General features: G+C 36.9%; 1 protein-coding gene across 2 annotated transcripts in view; it reads left to right on the forward strand.

The window, feature by feature from the left end:
- The window catches only part of FSTL5 (follistatin like 5), a 268,544-nt gene that overhangs the window by 12,773 nt on the left and 240,453 nt on the right, over positions 1–15,318 (forward strand). For both annotated transcript variants that reach the window (XM_005415567.2, XM_031066443.1), the window contains exon 2: positions 10,958–11,096. In XM_005415567.2, coding sequence (XP_005415624.1) covers positions 10,974–11,096 — 123 coding nt within the window. In that variant the 5' untranslated portion in view covers positions 10,958–10,973. The remainder of the gene's footprint in view (positions 1–10,957; positions 11,097–15,318) is intronic.

Here is a 15,318-nt window from a genome sequence, read left to right on the forward strand (position 1 = left end):
AGTATGTAGCAGGACCATACAAACTGGATCTTGGATTGTTAGGGCTGGCTTTAAGCGTAGGAGGCTGCCCAAAGGAGTCAACTTTGAGAGAGAGCAGCAATGGCTCTGCTCTTGTTCTGTTTCCAAGTGTTCAACATGGAAATTGCAGCCACTAGGTGCAGTGTCAGCACTAAATGTTGACACTCCTCCATTAAGTGAGGAATTAGGGAATATGAGCAGCATACATTGCTACATGGAATATCCCCTCTCCCACCTTAGCAGCATCTGCTTTTCCCTCATCTGCACCATGCCAAGAAGATGAACAGTGAACCTGATGCATCAGTTTGGTCCCCTACGTTTATTGCCTTTATCCCTCTTTGGCACTCTCTTTTTCTTCCTGCTGGAACTTTCTATTGCTACAGATCATACTCAGTATTTTTGGAGGAGGCAAAGAGAGAAGGTTGGACCTGGATTTCCTATCAGCTGTGGTTTGAGATGATCCATGTCTTACTCTGGAAGATGGAAGTTATCATCACCTCTCTTTGCTGAATGTCAAATTGCCTCAACTTTAAGACATTGAAGATGACAGAGAAAGATGTGTTCTTCCCTCTATCTGTAGGCAGGGTAATCCTGATTTTTCAAAATTAGAGATTTTCAGAATGCAAGAGTGATTCTATGAAACTGATTAATATTAAATTGATTAAAGTCACTTGGCTATCCTCCACTGGTGTTCTTTCCACTGCTCCATAGTCACATACGAACTGCAAGAGAGTAAACAATCTTCAGACTCTATTGCATGTTGCCGAATCAGATAGAAACCTTCAAAATAACTTTCAAAACCCTCTTTCTCTTCTTTGATGAATTTCTGTATTTTGTGGCTTCCAGAAAATCTCATCTGGATAAAAGAAGTATTTGAAATTGCTGAGAGTTAGGCATTCCCAGACCTTCAAAATGCAGACAGAGGCAAGAGAAGCTTTCATTTCTCATAGCATAGGGATGCTTACCTTAGTCAGCACTGAGGATAATTCATGTGACAGTAACTGATTCATCAATAAAGAGCCACTTGGACATTTGCCACGTGATTGGCATTTGTGACAGGGCAGTTGGAATGTGGTGTTCAGCGATATCTCCTGGCTCCTCTTCTTTGAGTATTGCACTTCACAGAGGTGTCCTAGACAATCCCAGAATCAAGGTGGCTGAATAAAAAATGAGAATAGTGTCAAGATGGGATGAAAGAGGGAGCACAGACTTGTATTTCAGGGAGATGGGGTGGTCACTTTTCAGGCTGTAGCTTCAGAGTGACACTTTCAGGTGAGAACAGTTGAGATGCTCTTGCCTATGCACAGAGTTCAACCAGATGTGATACAGAGTGTCTGGTGCTGGCATCTGAGCATTAATTTCTTGTTGAAATACAGGTGTTTTTGGCTAAGAGGCTGTTTCTAGTGTATCCTGGCACATTGATGGTCAAAACTTAATTCCAATCAATTCTACATTAACATTTTCTTGTATTTCTATTGTAAAATAAAACCAAAAATATTTACCTTTTTGCCTTTCAAAAATAACCAAAGAGTGCAAAAAAATCCCCTCAAAGCCTAAAAAAACCCAAACCAAATAAAATATATAAAACATTTTGGTGTATAATACCAAAAGAAATTGTTTTGGTATTATATACAAAAAAAATTGTTTTGAGTGTATTATACAATGGTGGTTGAGGAGACACAAAATACATTCCTTTCACATACTACCATTTCATCACCACATACTGGCTGCTCCTTGCTTTGTATTATCTGCATTCCATTCTTCTTAGGAATGACAATTTTTTAAGCTAAAGAATTTTTGAAACCCCCCCCTGTTTTTACAATCCTGTTTAGCTACAACCTAATCGGGAAATGGTAGGTTTTTCTGGTTTACTGTCAACTTTCCAACATGCATTTGGAAGGCTTCTTCCTAGTAGTTATATTAGAGTGGTATAAAACCATAAGCAATAAAACCCAGTAATATAGTATAAGACAGTTAAAACGTAGCAAGAAATGAAAGTTTAGATCCTATTGAACGGGGTCATAAGCATACAATATGAGAAATGCATTGTTTGATTGAAAATATCTTTGCAAAATTTAAATAAGACTGCATTTTTTCTAGGAAAATTACTGTGTACTAAAATAATGAACTGCATTTAATATAGATTGTAGAACACAAATGACCGAGTCAGCTGTCAGAGTCAATTTATTTTTTTTAATCAGGTACAATAGCGGTGAAGTTTTTTTGTTCTATCAGATCTCAGAAAGGGTGTGTGTTTACTTCCTATTTTTGTCAGTCTGTTAATTTCTTTTTATATAAGGTAAGAAAATCCTTCTTTTATAGACTTGGACTTAAACATCCAAGCACATGGCACTAGGAGCCTATGCCAGCTTTATGACTGACAAAACAAGTGCTATTTTCTGTATTTCTTTCTGATTGTTCTGAATTGAGGCTCATGAAGAAAGTTGACCTTTGTGATAATAAAGAAGAAAGAGAGTTGAGTCACCACAAAGCAGGAAAGGACAGAGGCAAAAAACTCCACAGCAGTTAAATTGAAAAAGAGAAAATACCTGTAACTAGTTTGGCCATTCAAGTACAGAACACTTTATTTGTATAGCTCCGTGAACCTGTATGAATAGACATAGATTTTTTTCCAAAAACAATAACAAGCAACTTTGAATTTTTTTCATTTTAGTTAACAGAGTTATTTTAAAGTTTTGTTTCCATTCTTGTGAATGTTCATTGCAACCAAATCCTATAAATAGGGTGAAATTCTGTACCAAACATATTAAATGTAGATTTTAGAGTTGTTTTCAGGTTGTCAATTGGGTCAGGATTTCATCTATAGTTAGCTTAATTATATTAATGTGGGCACTGGGGGAGAGTACTGGAGGGCAAATGTATTTTTGGTTCAATCCTGATAAGGACAAACTGCCCTCAGCTACAGATAGTCCATGTTTATTTAAATAGCTGCAACATTCATCGGTCTGTTTGGTTACTGATTGAACTGTGCTTCAATCCAATTACACCAAAATCCACACGCATCTTTATTCTCTGCAGTTTGATAATTTCATGTTTCTTGTCAGTGTTTGTACTGCTGTGCATACTCCTCTCCATCACGCCAGAGTGCATCCATGTTCTTCTGTGTTTCAGGAGCTCATGGTTTCTTACATGTCATAGACTTTCCCATGTCACATCTCTTGCTGATAAGCACTCTAGTAACCTTCACCATCTTATGAAGACTGCTGAAATGCTACTTCCCCTGTCCCTAACTACCTTCTCTCTTTACATTTTTGTGGTTTAGGACTTGGTTTCCTTTATAATTTACACTCCTTTATAATTCTTTTGTTATTTCAAAGCTGATTAGAGGCAAAAAACTCAAACCCATCTGTTCTGATCTTGCCATTTTCATGGTGATCTTGAGGAACAATCTCCAGGGGGATTGGGTTTAAAGCAGCTGAGTTATGGAAGAATCTCTTTCTCTGGGTAAAAAAGATGGGATCCATCTCTGTTGGCTACAGCACTTCAATGCAGAGAGTTTCATAGATGTAAAGGGATAAAGTCATAACATTAACCAGAATACTTAATGGAAAGTGATTCTTTAAATTCTCATGGCTATTGGAACTAATGACAGACGTATCATGGTTTAGCATTCATCCAAGGAGTTCAATAATACAAAAGTTTCAACGGTTTTGCTGGTAACTACTGTTTTACCAAATGTCAAGGTTTTCTTGAATGACAAAAGAGAGAAGTAAGGGTGGTGGATAATATATCACAGCAAATATGGAGAATTTTAATCTTTAATTTAGCATCTCACCTGTTTAAAAAAATTGTATCTTAAGTGGCCATTTTGCTTTTTCTAGGATAATGTCTTTTCTCAGATGGGCTCTTAACAATTTACTATGGAAGTGCCAACAGCTGTTGTTTCTTCTTACATTTAGTTAATGTTAGTAGCGTTTGATTTTAGAAGAAAAACATTAAAAACTTGAAAACCAAAATATTTATCTTCTCTAGCATGTGCGAAGGACACAGCTACACAATGGTATGCTAGGTGACAATTTACAAATCACGTAAAATATTAACACTACCAAGATATTTACCTGAGTTCTAAGCTGGCAGGTTTTCTGTTTCTGGTTTCATAATATAAAGTGGCTGAATTCCCATCAGTTCAGATACTGCCATGATTGTAAACATTAATCCTCTGGGATATTGAGGAACCAGCTGTGACGAGTTTGCTTAATGAGGGAAGAAAGAGATCACCTCACTAACAGTATAACCTCCATAAACCAGCACTTGCATATATCAGTGATGCTGAAATCACCCTGAGGTTGATACTGAAGTCTTGGGAGAAAAATAGATTAATACACACAACTAGAACCCTTACAACAAAGCTCCTCTGAGATATATGAACTATAGTACTCTCATTTTGTTCTTCTTTCTGAAATATTAAAGACATTATGAGATCATGTGAAGAACTTATAGGAAGGTTTTAAAATTTCCATTTCTCATTTTATTATAATTCATTGAAACTGGGGTTGCTAACATTAAGACATCTGGGTGTCATCCTTTATATAAATAAATAAATATACTGAAAATGGTAAGATAAAATTAGAGCATGAATTTAGTGTCAAGATAAGTGTCCTTGCTGTATCTGCATTTCAGCAACTTTTCAGAAATGGCCCTGGCACGATCAGGCCACTTGTGTACAGGTTCACATGAGGCACTGTAAATCTTAAGGGCCAATTCCAAAGAAGCCCTTCTAGAAAACCCTGGGCAAATGGCTCTTGCTTGCACCCCCCCACAGAAAGGGGATGGGCTGCCTGGCTGCTGCCCTTACCCACCAGCACCTGGCAGTACAGGGAAAGGCAGGGAATTCTGGCCTTGTGCTGGCTGCTCACCACAGTGGCGCCTGGACGTACCTGCCTTGGAGCAACCTGACCTGTTTGTAAGGTCTGCACAAGGACCAAGTGCACTAGTACAGGAGTTCAAGGGCCTCCCTCCACCTTGTGCTTATGCAGCATGATGATTTTGCAGTTTAAATCAGGAAAGGAGCGAGGGAGAGATGGACAGGAGTCTGCAGAAGGCAGGGTACATCTGGCATGACGAGGGCTTTTTGTGAGATATTTTAAAAAAAGTGTTTCTCATCCTGTGTGTTCCAGCACATGAGCTGTCAGTGGCATTGCTGGCTGTTCTGAAATGACTTGCCAGCCTGTTTTGGTGGGTGAAGGATGAAGAGCATGTGCCTGCACAGTGAGTGGCTGTAGCCACATGAAGCCGCAGCTGAGAGACTGAACAGATTGGTTCACAGATGTACGAGCTGCTGGCTGCCGTGGCAGCGCTGCACTTCACTGCTGCCAGCCCCAAGCCTGCTGTACATAGTTAAGGTGACCTAACCACTCTGGTTCAGAGTGTAGCTGCTACTTCTGGAGGAGAACTGGAAGGTGGCAGCATGAAGTGTGCAGTGCTCAAAAGCTGTCAGGAAGTCGTGGGGTTGAGAGCTGCCCCCATGACACTGTGATCTGCTTTCCATGGTGCATTTTGACAAGCAGAAACATTGCTGGATATGGATTACAGCTATATTCATAAGAGAATATGATACTGTGGACTACTTTGTAAGAGCCCCATTTGGTGTAAAGATAACTGTTGTAAGGTTTTTGAAGGCAGGCTGTGTGTGAAGATGTGGGCGCTAGGGTAGAGTAGAGGCAGGCTAATGGGAAAAGACATGCTTTTAGCTAAAACTTCTGCTGTTCATTCAAAGCTAATGCAGTATAATTTTCTCTACACAAGAAAATACTTTCTTTGCTGCTACCTTTCTGCCATGAAACCATAAGGGTAGACAAAAGCATCTTAAGAAATGGTAGCAGTGTATTCTTTCATGCCTGGTTATTTATGTCCATCATGATATGCAATAAAATCCTCAAAGTCACAGGCAATGAAGCATGGTTTATATTTATTACTGTGGCTGTATTATAAACCTATTAATAATACTGAATATGGTGACATAGCTTATGGTCTTTTTTCTGATCCTCACAAACAGACAATTAATTTTATTCTTATTTATTTTCAGATTAATAATATCCAAAAGACAGAGACTGACATTTCCTGAGAGCATACAGTACTACTCCTTGATATGTTGAAATTGACCTTTCAAATAATTCCATGTTAATATCTGCTATATCTTTTCTTTTAAAGGCAGGAGGAATGCAGTGATTGGGCCATTATTTAAGATTTCATTTGTTATACTTTGTAGGGGCGTTAAGTTGATCATATCAGTTTATTGAGGTGGAATATTTATATTTTCAAATGAATGATATTTCTTCTCTTAAAGCCAGATATCCTGGCTAGTCACCATTTATCAACACAGAACAGGGCATAACAGCTGAAATTTTGGAAAAAAAAAAACTTTAAAAATGGCCAAGTTCTTAATTTTAAGTATGTATGCATTTTAAAATAGGGCATTCTTGTAACTGGGTATATGTTTTAACTCTCTATATAAAGTCTGGCTAAGCCAGGTTACATTGGTTATATTTTTTTAGTACACCATAAATGCACATTGTTACATTTGGAACTGGTTATGTAAAATATGATATCTTTTCAATCTTCTCTCTGAAGATTGCAGCATGAGGACAGGTAAAGCAGTGCTTATTATGCATTTGCTAAACTCTCATAGCAACAACCTCTTTCCTAGTCCAACAAGAAAAAGTTAGGGAAAGAACAAAATTTATATTACCAATGAACTGATGAGAAGATTTAGAAATCATAATAACTTTGAGAGGAAGCACTCACTATGGTATTGTAGAATATACTAATCATTATTAGATATTCATAAGTAGGGCGTCAGAACTGGGATTTTGTTTGTTTTCCACAAAGTATTGGAAAAGTATTGGAAAAGCACTAGCAGGAGAGAAAAGGGAGATATAGGTTTTCCATTACATTTCCTTAAGAATTATAAGAAATTGTCTCTAACTCAGCAGTGACTATCTGATCATCAGGGTGATGGTGGAAATGCTGTGAACTTTTCGTGTAGTTTTCTTTGCTTAAAAAAAAATTCTCTGAAAATTATTTAAGGGTCCCATTTCCCTTACCTAAAAAAGGCAAGTGAGATATCCTAAGGTATTCCTTTTGTCAGTTCAGAAGCTATAGCTCTCTGAGCAGTGCTTCTCATCCAAGAGTTTTAAGGTATAAACTTGACACAGAATAAAAGATCCTCTTATAGATTACAATTTATAAAAAAAAATCAGAATTAACTGAAATGGAATGAAATCAATAGTGAGAAAACTGCAGAGTACATCAGATTCATGAATGCTCTGGAAATGGGCTAAAAAGTGAAATGACAGAGCCTTCTGAGAATCAGAAAGGAAAATCTAAATTTGATACTGGTGAAATTACTGTACAGTGAGAAATAAGGAACAACCATTATCTGTTCCACATCCTTCATTCTATTCCTCCTCAGCTCATGAGGAAAATCTAAGGATGATAAATAGCACATAAGACTTCTACAACGCCAATCAATTTGATGCTAAGATAGTGCATTAAGCTCATTGTTAATAAGAATTAGTGCACATTGAGGAAAGAAACTCAGCACCCTACTTATTTGTGTGCAACTGGGGAGAAGCCCACCCTCTAATTATTTACGTGCAATGAGTAGCTGTAAATTAACTGTTTTCATTAATAAAATGGATGATATGGAGTTACTGCTAGTAGTTGTTTAAGAATTTCAGTTCAGTATTTACTGGCAGAAAAATCATATATATATGTTAAAATATCTACAGTTAAAATATGTACTGGAATATTTTATAATTTTTAAGTTTTTTTTCATTTTAACCTATAATCTATGTTATAAGTGAGAAATGTGCAGAGAAAGAAACAGGAAAATGCAGAGTATCTACTTAAAGAGAAAATAAAGAGAGCCAAGTAAACGAATCAGATTTCCAAACATGGTTATATGAGTATAAAGAGGCAACAGTCTTCAGTGAAAATAAAAGTAGACATATAATAATAACCTAGAAGCAGTTCTTTCAGAAATATGTAATTAATGAAGTTAGAGAATAATGTTATCTTAACACTGAAAGATCAAGTTCTGCTAGATTATAATAATGAGTAGAGGGTCTAGATCATTAATGTAAATTTGAGTTCAAAAATATGTCATTTTGCCTCAGAATGTATAACAATTTTTCAAAAAAATTTCTGATTTATTGATAATACAATATTAAAATAAAATTAAAAGCCCTCTTTGCTGATAATTTAGGCTGTACCTTCAAGTAGAAATAAGAAAGAGGCAGTTTTAGGCAACATGAATATATAGTCTTGATACCTTATTTCTTTCTGTTCGGTTGTATGCAGCACCAAAATCTGGAGTTGTAATGAGGCTTTGAAAAGTCATTTTTATTCCTGATCTTAGTTCAACTCACTAACAAATGTAAGTCCTTAGGACAGATAATTTTTTTTTCTTAAAATAAAGGCTTCATAATAGTACTGTATTAAGGAGAACTGTGTTTTTTGTAATAGTTAAAAAAAATCATTTAAGATATCCAATAAATTCAATAGAAAATGTATGCTACTTAAAAAGGTGGATCTTTTAAATTCTAAAAAGGCAAAAAATAACTGCATAGACTCTGCATACTTTTGGGATTTTAGGTGGCATGTGTCCAAAAAGCTTACTTTTAAAATTTGTGTTGTAAGTGTTCATCCAAGTATCAGGCAATGAAGTCAGAAACTGAGCATGTAATAATTTTCTGTTCTGTACAAGTACAAAGCATGAGCCTTTCAAGGTCAAACAATTTTCCAAACTATAAGGACTCTATTCTTTTACACCACATGAGACTAAAATCTATTCAGTTTGAGGGAGGGTGGTGGAATGTGGCTGCTCTTAAAACCTTCTGTGAGATGACTGTTTTCCAACCAAATTTTCATTGTACAGAGAGGTATTCCAGAAGTGCACAAAGGGGACAAAGTTTCAACCATGCTAGTCTTAGCATGCACAAGTGCTAAACAAATCTGATTCTGGCCTTGAAAGTCAACAATTAAGTATTTAAAAAATAAATTTCAACAAGTGCAAATAGATGTTTTCTTTGAGATTAAAAATCAAGATTCTGATTTTTCATATTTCTTTTGTTCTGGGGTTTTTTGTTTTTTTTTTTATGGACTTACTTTTGCAGTAACAGTGATACTGAGAACTAACATAGTCAGTGAAGGAAAATGCCATACCATAATGTACTTGAATCCTCTGAGTTCTGAAGCAGTCTTTTTTTGGTGTTTCCTGTCAATAAGCTAGACTAGTTCTAATAATACCCTAGCAAAGATCCACCAGAACACCTGGTTAGCTCTTCTGTTTTGGTGGAAGACTGAGAAGAAAAATTTCACTGTGTCATTTCCAGTCCTCACTATAATATCCTGTTACTGGGCAGGTGTAGAAGAACAAGCCTTGAGTTATTTGTGTAAAATATCCCTCTGTAATAGAGCCTGTTTTCTGTGTTTCAAATAATGCTCTGCTTAATGTATTCTGTGCAAGCTCTCCTAAGAGAGATACTTCTACTATGTATATTAGAAAAGCTGGAGTGACAAAGAAAGGTAATTGAAGTGGAAACTGTTGAAAAAGTAATGATAAATGAGACGAAACGTTAAGTTTGATTAATAGGGAGAGCTAGACTGAGATTGGGTTTGGTGGAACAAAAGGTAAGTGATGTCAAAGTAGTATGGTGTATTAATGTCAATCTTTTGTTTGAATTACAAGCGTGAAGGCAAGGCAGGCTGGTGAAAATCAGCTGGAATGAGGATGAAACAGACCTGTAGTGGTTTCACCAAGTTTGGTAGAGTAGTCCCCCGGGAAGGGTAGCAGACTTAAGAAGGGTCTGTTACTGAGACTGTGAATAGAGGTAAGAGTAGAGTCCATTTACTACATGTAATATCTCCACAGGAATTAATTCTATTCAGTCTCTCTGCCTTCAGGTGACTGTGAAGACTACTGCTATGTGAAGAATGATAGGAATCAAAACCACAGTTTGTGTAACAGTATTGCCAGGAGCATGACTGTAAATGATACAGGATATTAAGTGATCCCCAATTTGTTCACATTTTATGCTCAGATGATTTCCCATAGAAAAGAAAATGTCAGGCAAGACTTCAAAATTCGGTGCACAGTCTGGGCTGCTAGGGCACTCTTATGATATTTTGTACTTATTCCTCTATATCTTGATTCTTATCAGAGGTTTCTACACTGGCAGGCTGAGTCAACTAAAAGCAAAGTAGAAAGGGGAAAAAAAACTCCACTCATGCATGAAAGTGGCTCATCTCTGCCCCATAATGCAGGATTAAATAATATAGACTAGCAGACTGACTTGGGAGTATCTTGAAGTAATGAAGATGTGTTTGCTGTGTTGTCTGTTTAACATGATGGTTTCAACACAAATGCTGAATATCAATAATAAATATTGCATATCTCTCAAAGGTTCTGAAACCACTTATGCAATGTATATGTGTACATCCATTAGGAACCATACAAGGTAGCTCTCATGCCATATGTATCTATAAATCTGTGAGTATGATTATTATAAGCTTTTAGGTTGTGAATAGTGCATCACAAGAGGCCATGTTTAAAATAAAAAGTTGATGAACATGTGATTGATGATAAGTTTTTTTTCTTTCATCTGAGAAAACTTACTGCATTTTTCACCACTGCTTTTCTTTTATGTTCTGTCTTTTCTTTTTTTCCTGGTTGTTTCCTCAGTGACTCCCTCATATGAGTATTGAATAGTGATAGGAAAATTCTCAGTTCAGCACATTACTGCTGTCCCAAATACTACCACCATTTTTTCTCTTTGCTGTTGTGCCAGACGGATTGTCCTATATCTACTGCATTTATTCAAGTCCACAATTAGATTGTCAGTATTTTAAACCTTTATTATACAGTTTATGCTAAAGTAATATTGCATCTCTGAACTTGTTCATTTTATTTTCACAGGAACAGACCTGTAAAGATGTTTATGTGGTGGTCCACTGTTTTACTTCTTGGATGCATTTTGCTGGGAGCAGAGGGGTGGCCAGTCAAGGAAGGATACAACTTTAGGCCCTATCAGCCCCTAGTAAGATTACGACACAAGGTATGGATTATTCTCTAATAGTTCTTCCTTTCCTTCCACGGTCAAGGGATAAACTACATTCTGGCCTTGTCTATTTTGTGTTTATTGGAGTAATGTTCTGAAATTAACTTTTTCAAAGGGAATGAGAGAAGATCTGTTTTAGCTTCAAAAACTAGAAATTAGTTATATTGGCAGAAACTCAGGGGGGGAGCCAGGAGAGGCTCTCTCTTAAAGCAGCTGTCAGCATCTGCTTAAGGCAATGACTTGCCCCAGTCCTCAGTGAATTTTAGTCCAAGCAGCATACAGGGAAACTGCCCATCAAAGAAGAATGGTGTTGAAGTTAACTGATAAATAGAAGCTTGTTTGCAAGAGGTAGATATTCCCAGCGCATGCTGAATTTAGCAGTTTTGGACCATGGCAAAGTGCAGATGTTTTTTGAGTTAAACGGTTGCCATATTCAACTACTACGTGCCATTCAAATTTTGCCCACCTGATGCTCCTTTGTCATGAATCCAGGACTCCCAAAACAGTTCTCAGCTGCCCTTCTTCTGGTAGCTAAAAGGGAAACTTCTGTGGTAGTTCTGTAAAACAAGGGAAAAGGCTATAATATTTCCATGGGCTGTCTAAAGTTAGCCTAGTTCTGATCAACTTAATTCTTTCTTGGCATGGTAGTCATGGGAGCAACATCTTAGGTGCCTTAAGACCTACAGTCAGGCCAACAGAGATGATAAAAAAAATTCACCCTTCTGAATTTTTGTCCTACGAGTAAAAGGTCTGAACTATAGCCAGAAATCCTAAATGTTAGTTTCTATTAATGTTTCAAGATACTGCTAGTTTTATTTCTCAGTACTTTTTTGTAAAGTATGAAAAATATTTCTTTTTGGTCCTCAGTTTAATAAAAAAACCCAATATTGTGTGATTTTATCTCAGCATACAAAGAGGAACTGACAGCATGAGTTCTCAAACAAGTAAAATACTTGCCTATTAGCTAATTAATGTATGCTATGTAGATTAAATACAAAAAGTTTCTTAACAGATAGAAAGTAAAATCTTAAAATCATACAATTATGCACCCTCTAGGGAATGTTCTCAGTCAGAATAAGACTGAAACAGGCCACAGTCAAGGAAATCAGTAACTGTATCAGCACACAGGTCTTTATGCTGAGTATTATTCAAGACTTTGTCTCGTCACTTTATTTCCATTTGACAGCTGTAAGCAAACTAAAATAAAATAGGACAAGAAAAGTACTTTGAAATCTGGAAGGAAGAGAGAGAATAGTAATGAAACCATGGAATAAATCATATGAGAGAGAAATCACATGTGCAAAAGACCCCAGCATAAAACCACGAAGACTGTGAGAGCAATGAAGGACAAAATATGGGGTATAATTACCATTATATGTGACATTAGATGGTCTCTGGTCTTAATGAATGTATGTGGAACTATTCATGTGTTGCTATTTCTTAATTATACTTTTAATATGCTGATAACTCTCATTTAATTCTTGGAATAGGGTGTCATAAACTTTTAAAGTTTAATATTGGGGGAATCACACTTAGACATACGCAAATAACATACAAATAATTAAAACTTGATATAAAACTTTGTATTGAAAAATTTGGTGGGATTTTCCTTAGGCAATATGTCTAGATAAAAATTGGTTTAGTATAGTTCAGCTTTTGGTATTAGGGACATATGTTTCTATAAAAAAATCCCCTAGGAATGGAAAACTTTTCTAAAGTCAATTTTTAAAACCAACTTTGGCACAGATAGGCATACTCAAAATGTAAATAATATGGTAAAAAACTTTCTGCTTCAATCAAACACTTAATAAATCAAGTGCTTAGATTAAGTTATGCTGATAGAATTCTTACTGCAAACAGATGATAATGAATATATGCAGTTATATTTGCTTTGATCAGGCAATATGTATGCAAGTTTATGTGTGCAAAGATTAAAAAAAGAAAAAAGAAGATTAATCTCTCTTGCTTTTATAAAGGGGAATTTATCTGACTTGAACAATAGTCCAACCAGAGCAACTTTAAATGTCAGCCTGCAGGGAAAAGCAATCCTGTTGGTACTTAGGTATTATCTTGAAATAATGATTGTGTTTGTGGTGGAAACAGGCATTCATATCATAAAGGCTGTATTGTTTTAAAAGGGATTATGAACGATTTCAGCTTCTCATGCATAGAAATTACAAGCAGGAATTTAGTCTGTATATATGATAATCTGAAAACATAAGAACAGCATTTCTATGGAAAAAGCTTTATGAATAGAAAAAAAATTATGCATAAGAAAACATTATTTTACTTTGAGTACTGGAACAGATTGCCTAGAGAGCTTGTTGAATCTTTATCTTTGCAGATGTTTAAAAACTGTCTGGACATGGTCTGGGACAGCCTGTCATAGGTGACCATGCTTGAGCAGGGAGATGTGACAGGGTGATCTCCAAAGGTCCTAATGTTCTTTGATTATGTGCTTCATTATAATTCACCATTAATTATAGTAATGTTCATTATTATGGCTGTTATAATGGTAATGAAGATCAAATGTGTGACTGCATTGTGTATATATGAAATATTCAAACCCAGGAAGAGATGAGTTCTCTTGAACCAGAACTGAGAATGATTATTACAAAGTACTCCTCCAAGTTGTTTTCAGTCCCCTTCCCTTGTTTATCTGCCACGACTTACATTTATGTTATTATGCTGAAAAGTACTAGGCTATGTCTGAACAGCATGTGAATTTCTTGTTGAGCTAGGTAATCCTTGGTTCTTCATTTGTCAAAACACTGGAAAAGTTTGTAAGGTACTTTCCATTTGGGAGTCTTCTTGCATTGCTGCTGAAGTAATGTGAGCAATTTGTTAATACCTAGGTTCCCACCTGATATTGTTAGGAAGTATTTTTAGCATCCTAATGAATTTTCTTCTTGTAATTTGCATGCCTCTGACAGAGACCAATGTTTATGCAATGTCTTCAGCGAAACGGTGTATGCTCTGAGATTTCCAGGTATAAACAGGCAGGTGGCAGCCAACAGAATGGCAACAGTTGGCTTCAGATTCTGTCAGACGCTAAGAAATATGGAATATAGCCTGTACATCCATATGTATACTCCAGAGCATGCCAGCTCTGCATATCTAACTAACACATGCGTGCACAGCCCTCCTGGGCAAGCCAGGTGTTTCACATGGCTTAGGAGGGAATAATACTGGTGACAGTGCCTCCTTGTTAATGATGTCCTCATGGGTGGAAGCAGTTCAGTTTTGGTCTCAGGGGACAGTCTGTGTAGGTGTAGCTTAGTCCTTGTCCCCTGGGCGCCTTTTACTTAGGCCCAGTGCTGAACTTCGAGGTTAGGACAATCAGGTTCCCAATAGTCAGAGCTAACCCCTCACTGAGAGCAGGCACTGCCCTGACAGCACGGGTGGGAGCAGAGAGAGGGGAGAACCCAGGGAAGTCAGAGCTCAGCCTCAGCCTCAGCCTTGGCCTGTGCGAAATGCTCCATGAGAAAAGAGCTTCTGTTGTCCAGCTGAGCAGGAGTGTATGGAGGATACAGCAAAGGGCGTGTGCCAGCTTTCACTGGTTTCTGGTGACCTGTTGATTCAAACTTCTTTCCAGCCTTGTTTGTTTTCATCTTGTTTTCACCAAAGGGTTAGGGGGAAGTGACTCAGCTGTGCAATCCTCACTCTTGTCTGTGATATTTCTTCAGAGTAAAATATCTCTTTTAACCTCCTACAAAAAAACCCTCCTGTCTTCCTTTTCCCTCTCTCTGTCCCTACTTACTGTTGCTATTTGCTGCTTAATTCATCATTTCAACCCTGATTCATGTTAAATTAGGGCTCAAGGCTAGGTCGGGTTAGAGGTGTTTAGGTTACATTGGAATTAGATCCAGTTTAGAAGTGTTTAAGCAATAAGGACTTTGAATTTAAAAAAAAGCAAGAGAAGAACATAAGCTTCTGTCCCATGTTATTAAAAGCAAATTTGAATGCATAAGCACAGAAAAAACCCATGTATGACATTTAGGTTTTTGCCCAAAGCCTATAAAATGTTCTCCTGCTACTAGGAGCGCTGAAACGCCTGTAAAATATAGACAGCCTGAGTGTTCAATGATTTTATTGTCATTTAGGGTGTCATGGCCAAGAAAGAAATGTGCAGAAAGTAGTATTCTGGGATTCAAAAATAGCCTGTGCTTTCCCTGTGTTGTCTGGTCTCCAAACAACCTGAGATTTATAGCTCACAGTG

Source organism: Geospiza fortis, unplaced genomic scaffold (assembly GCF_000277835.1).
Source record: "Geospiza fortis unplaced genomic scaffold, GeoFor_1.0 scaffold40, whole genome shotgun sequence".
Classification (NCBI taxonomy): Eukaryota; Metazoa; Chordata; class Aves; order Passeriformes; family Thraupidae; genus Geospiza; species Geospiza fortis.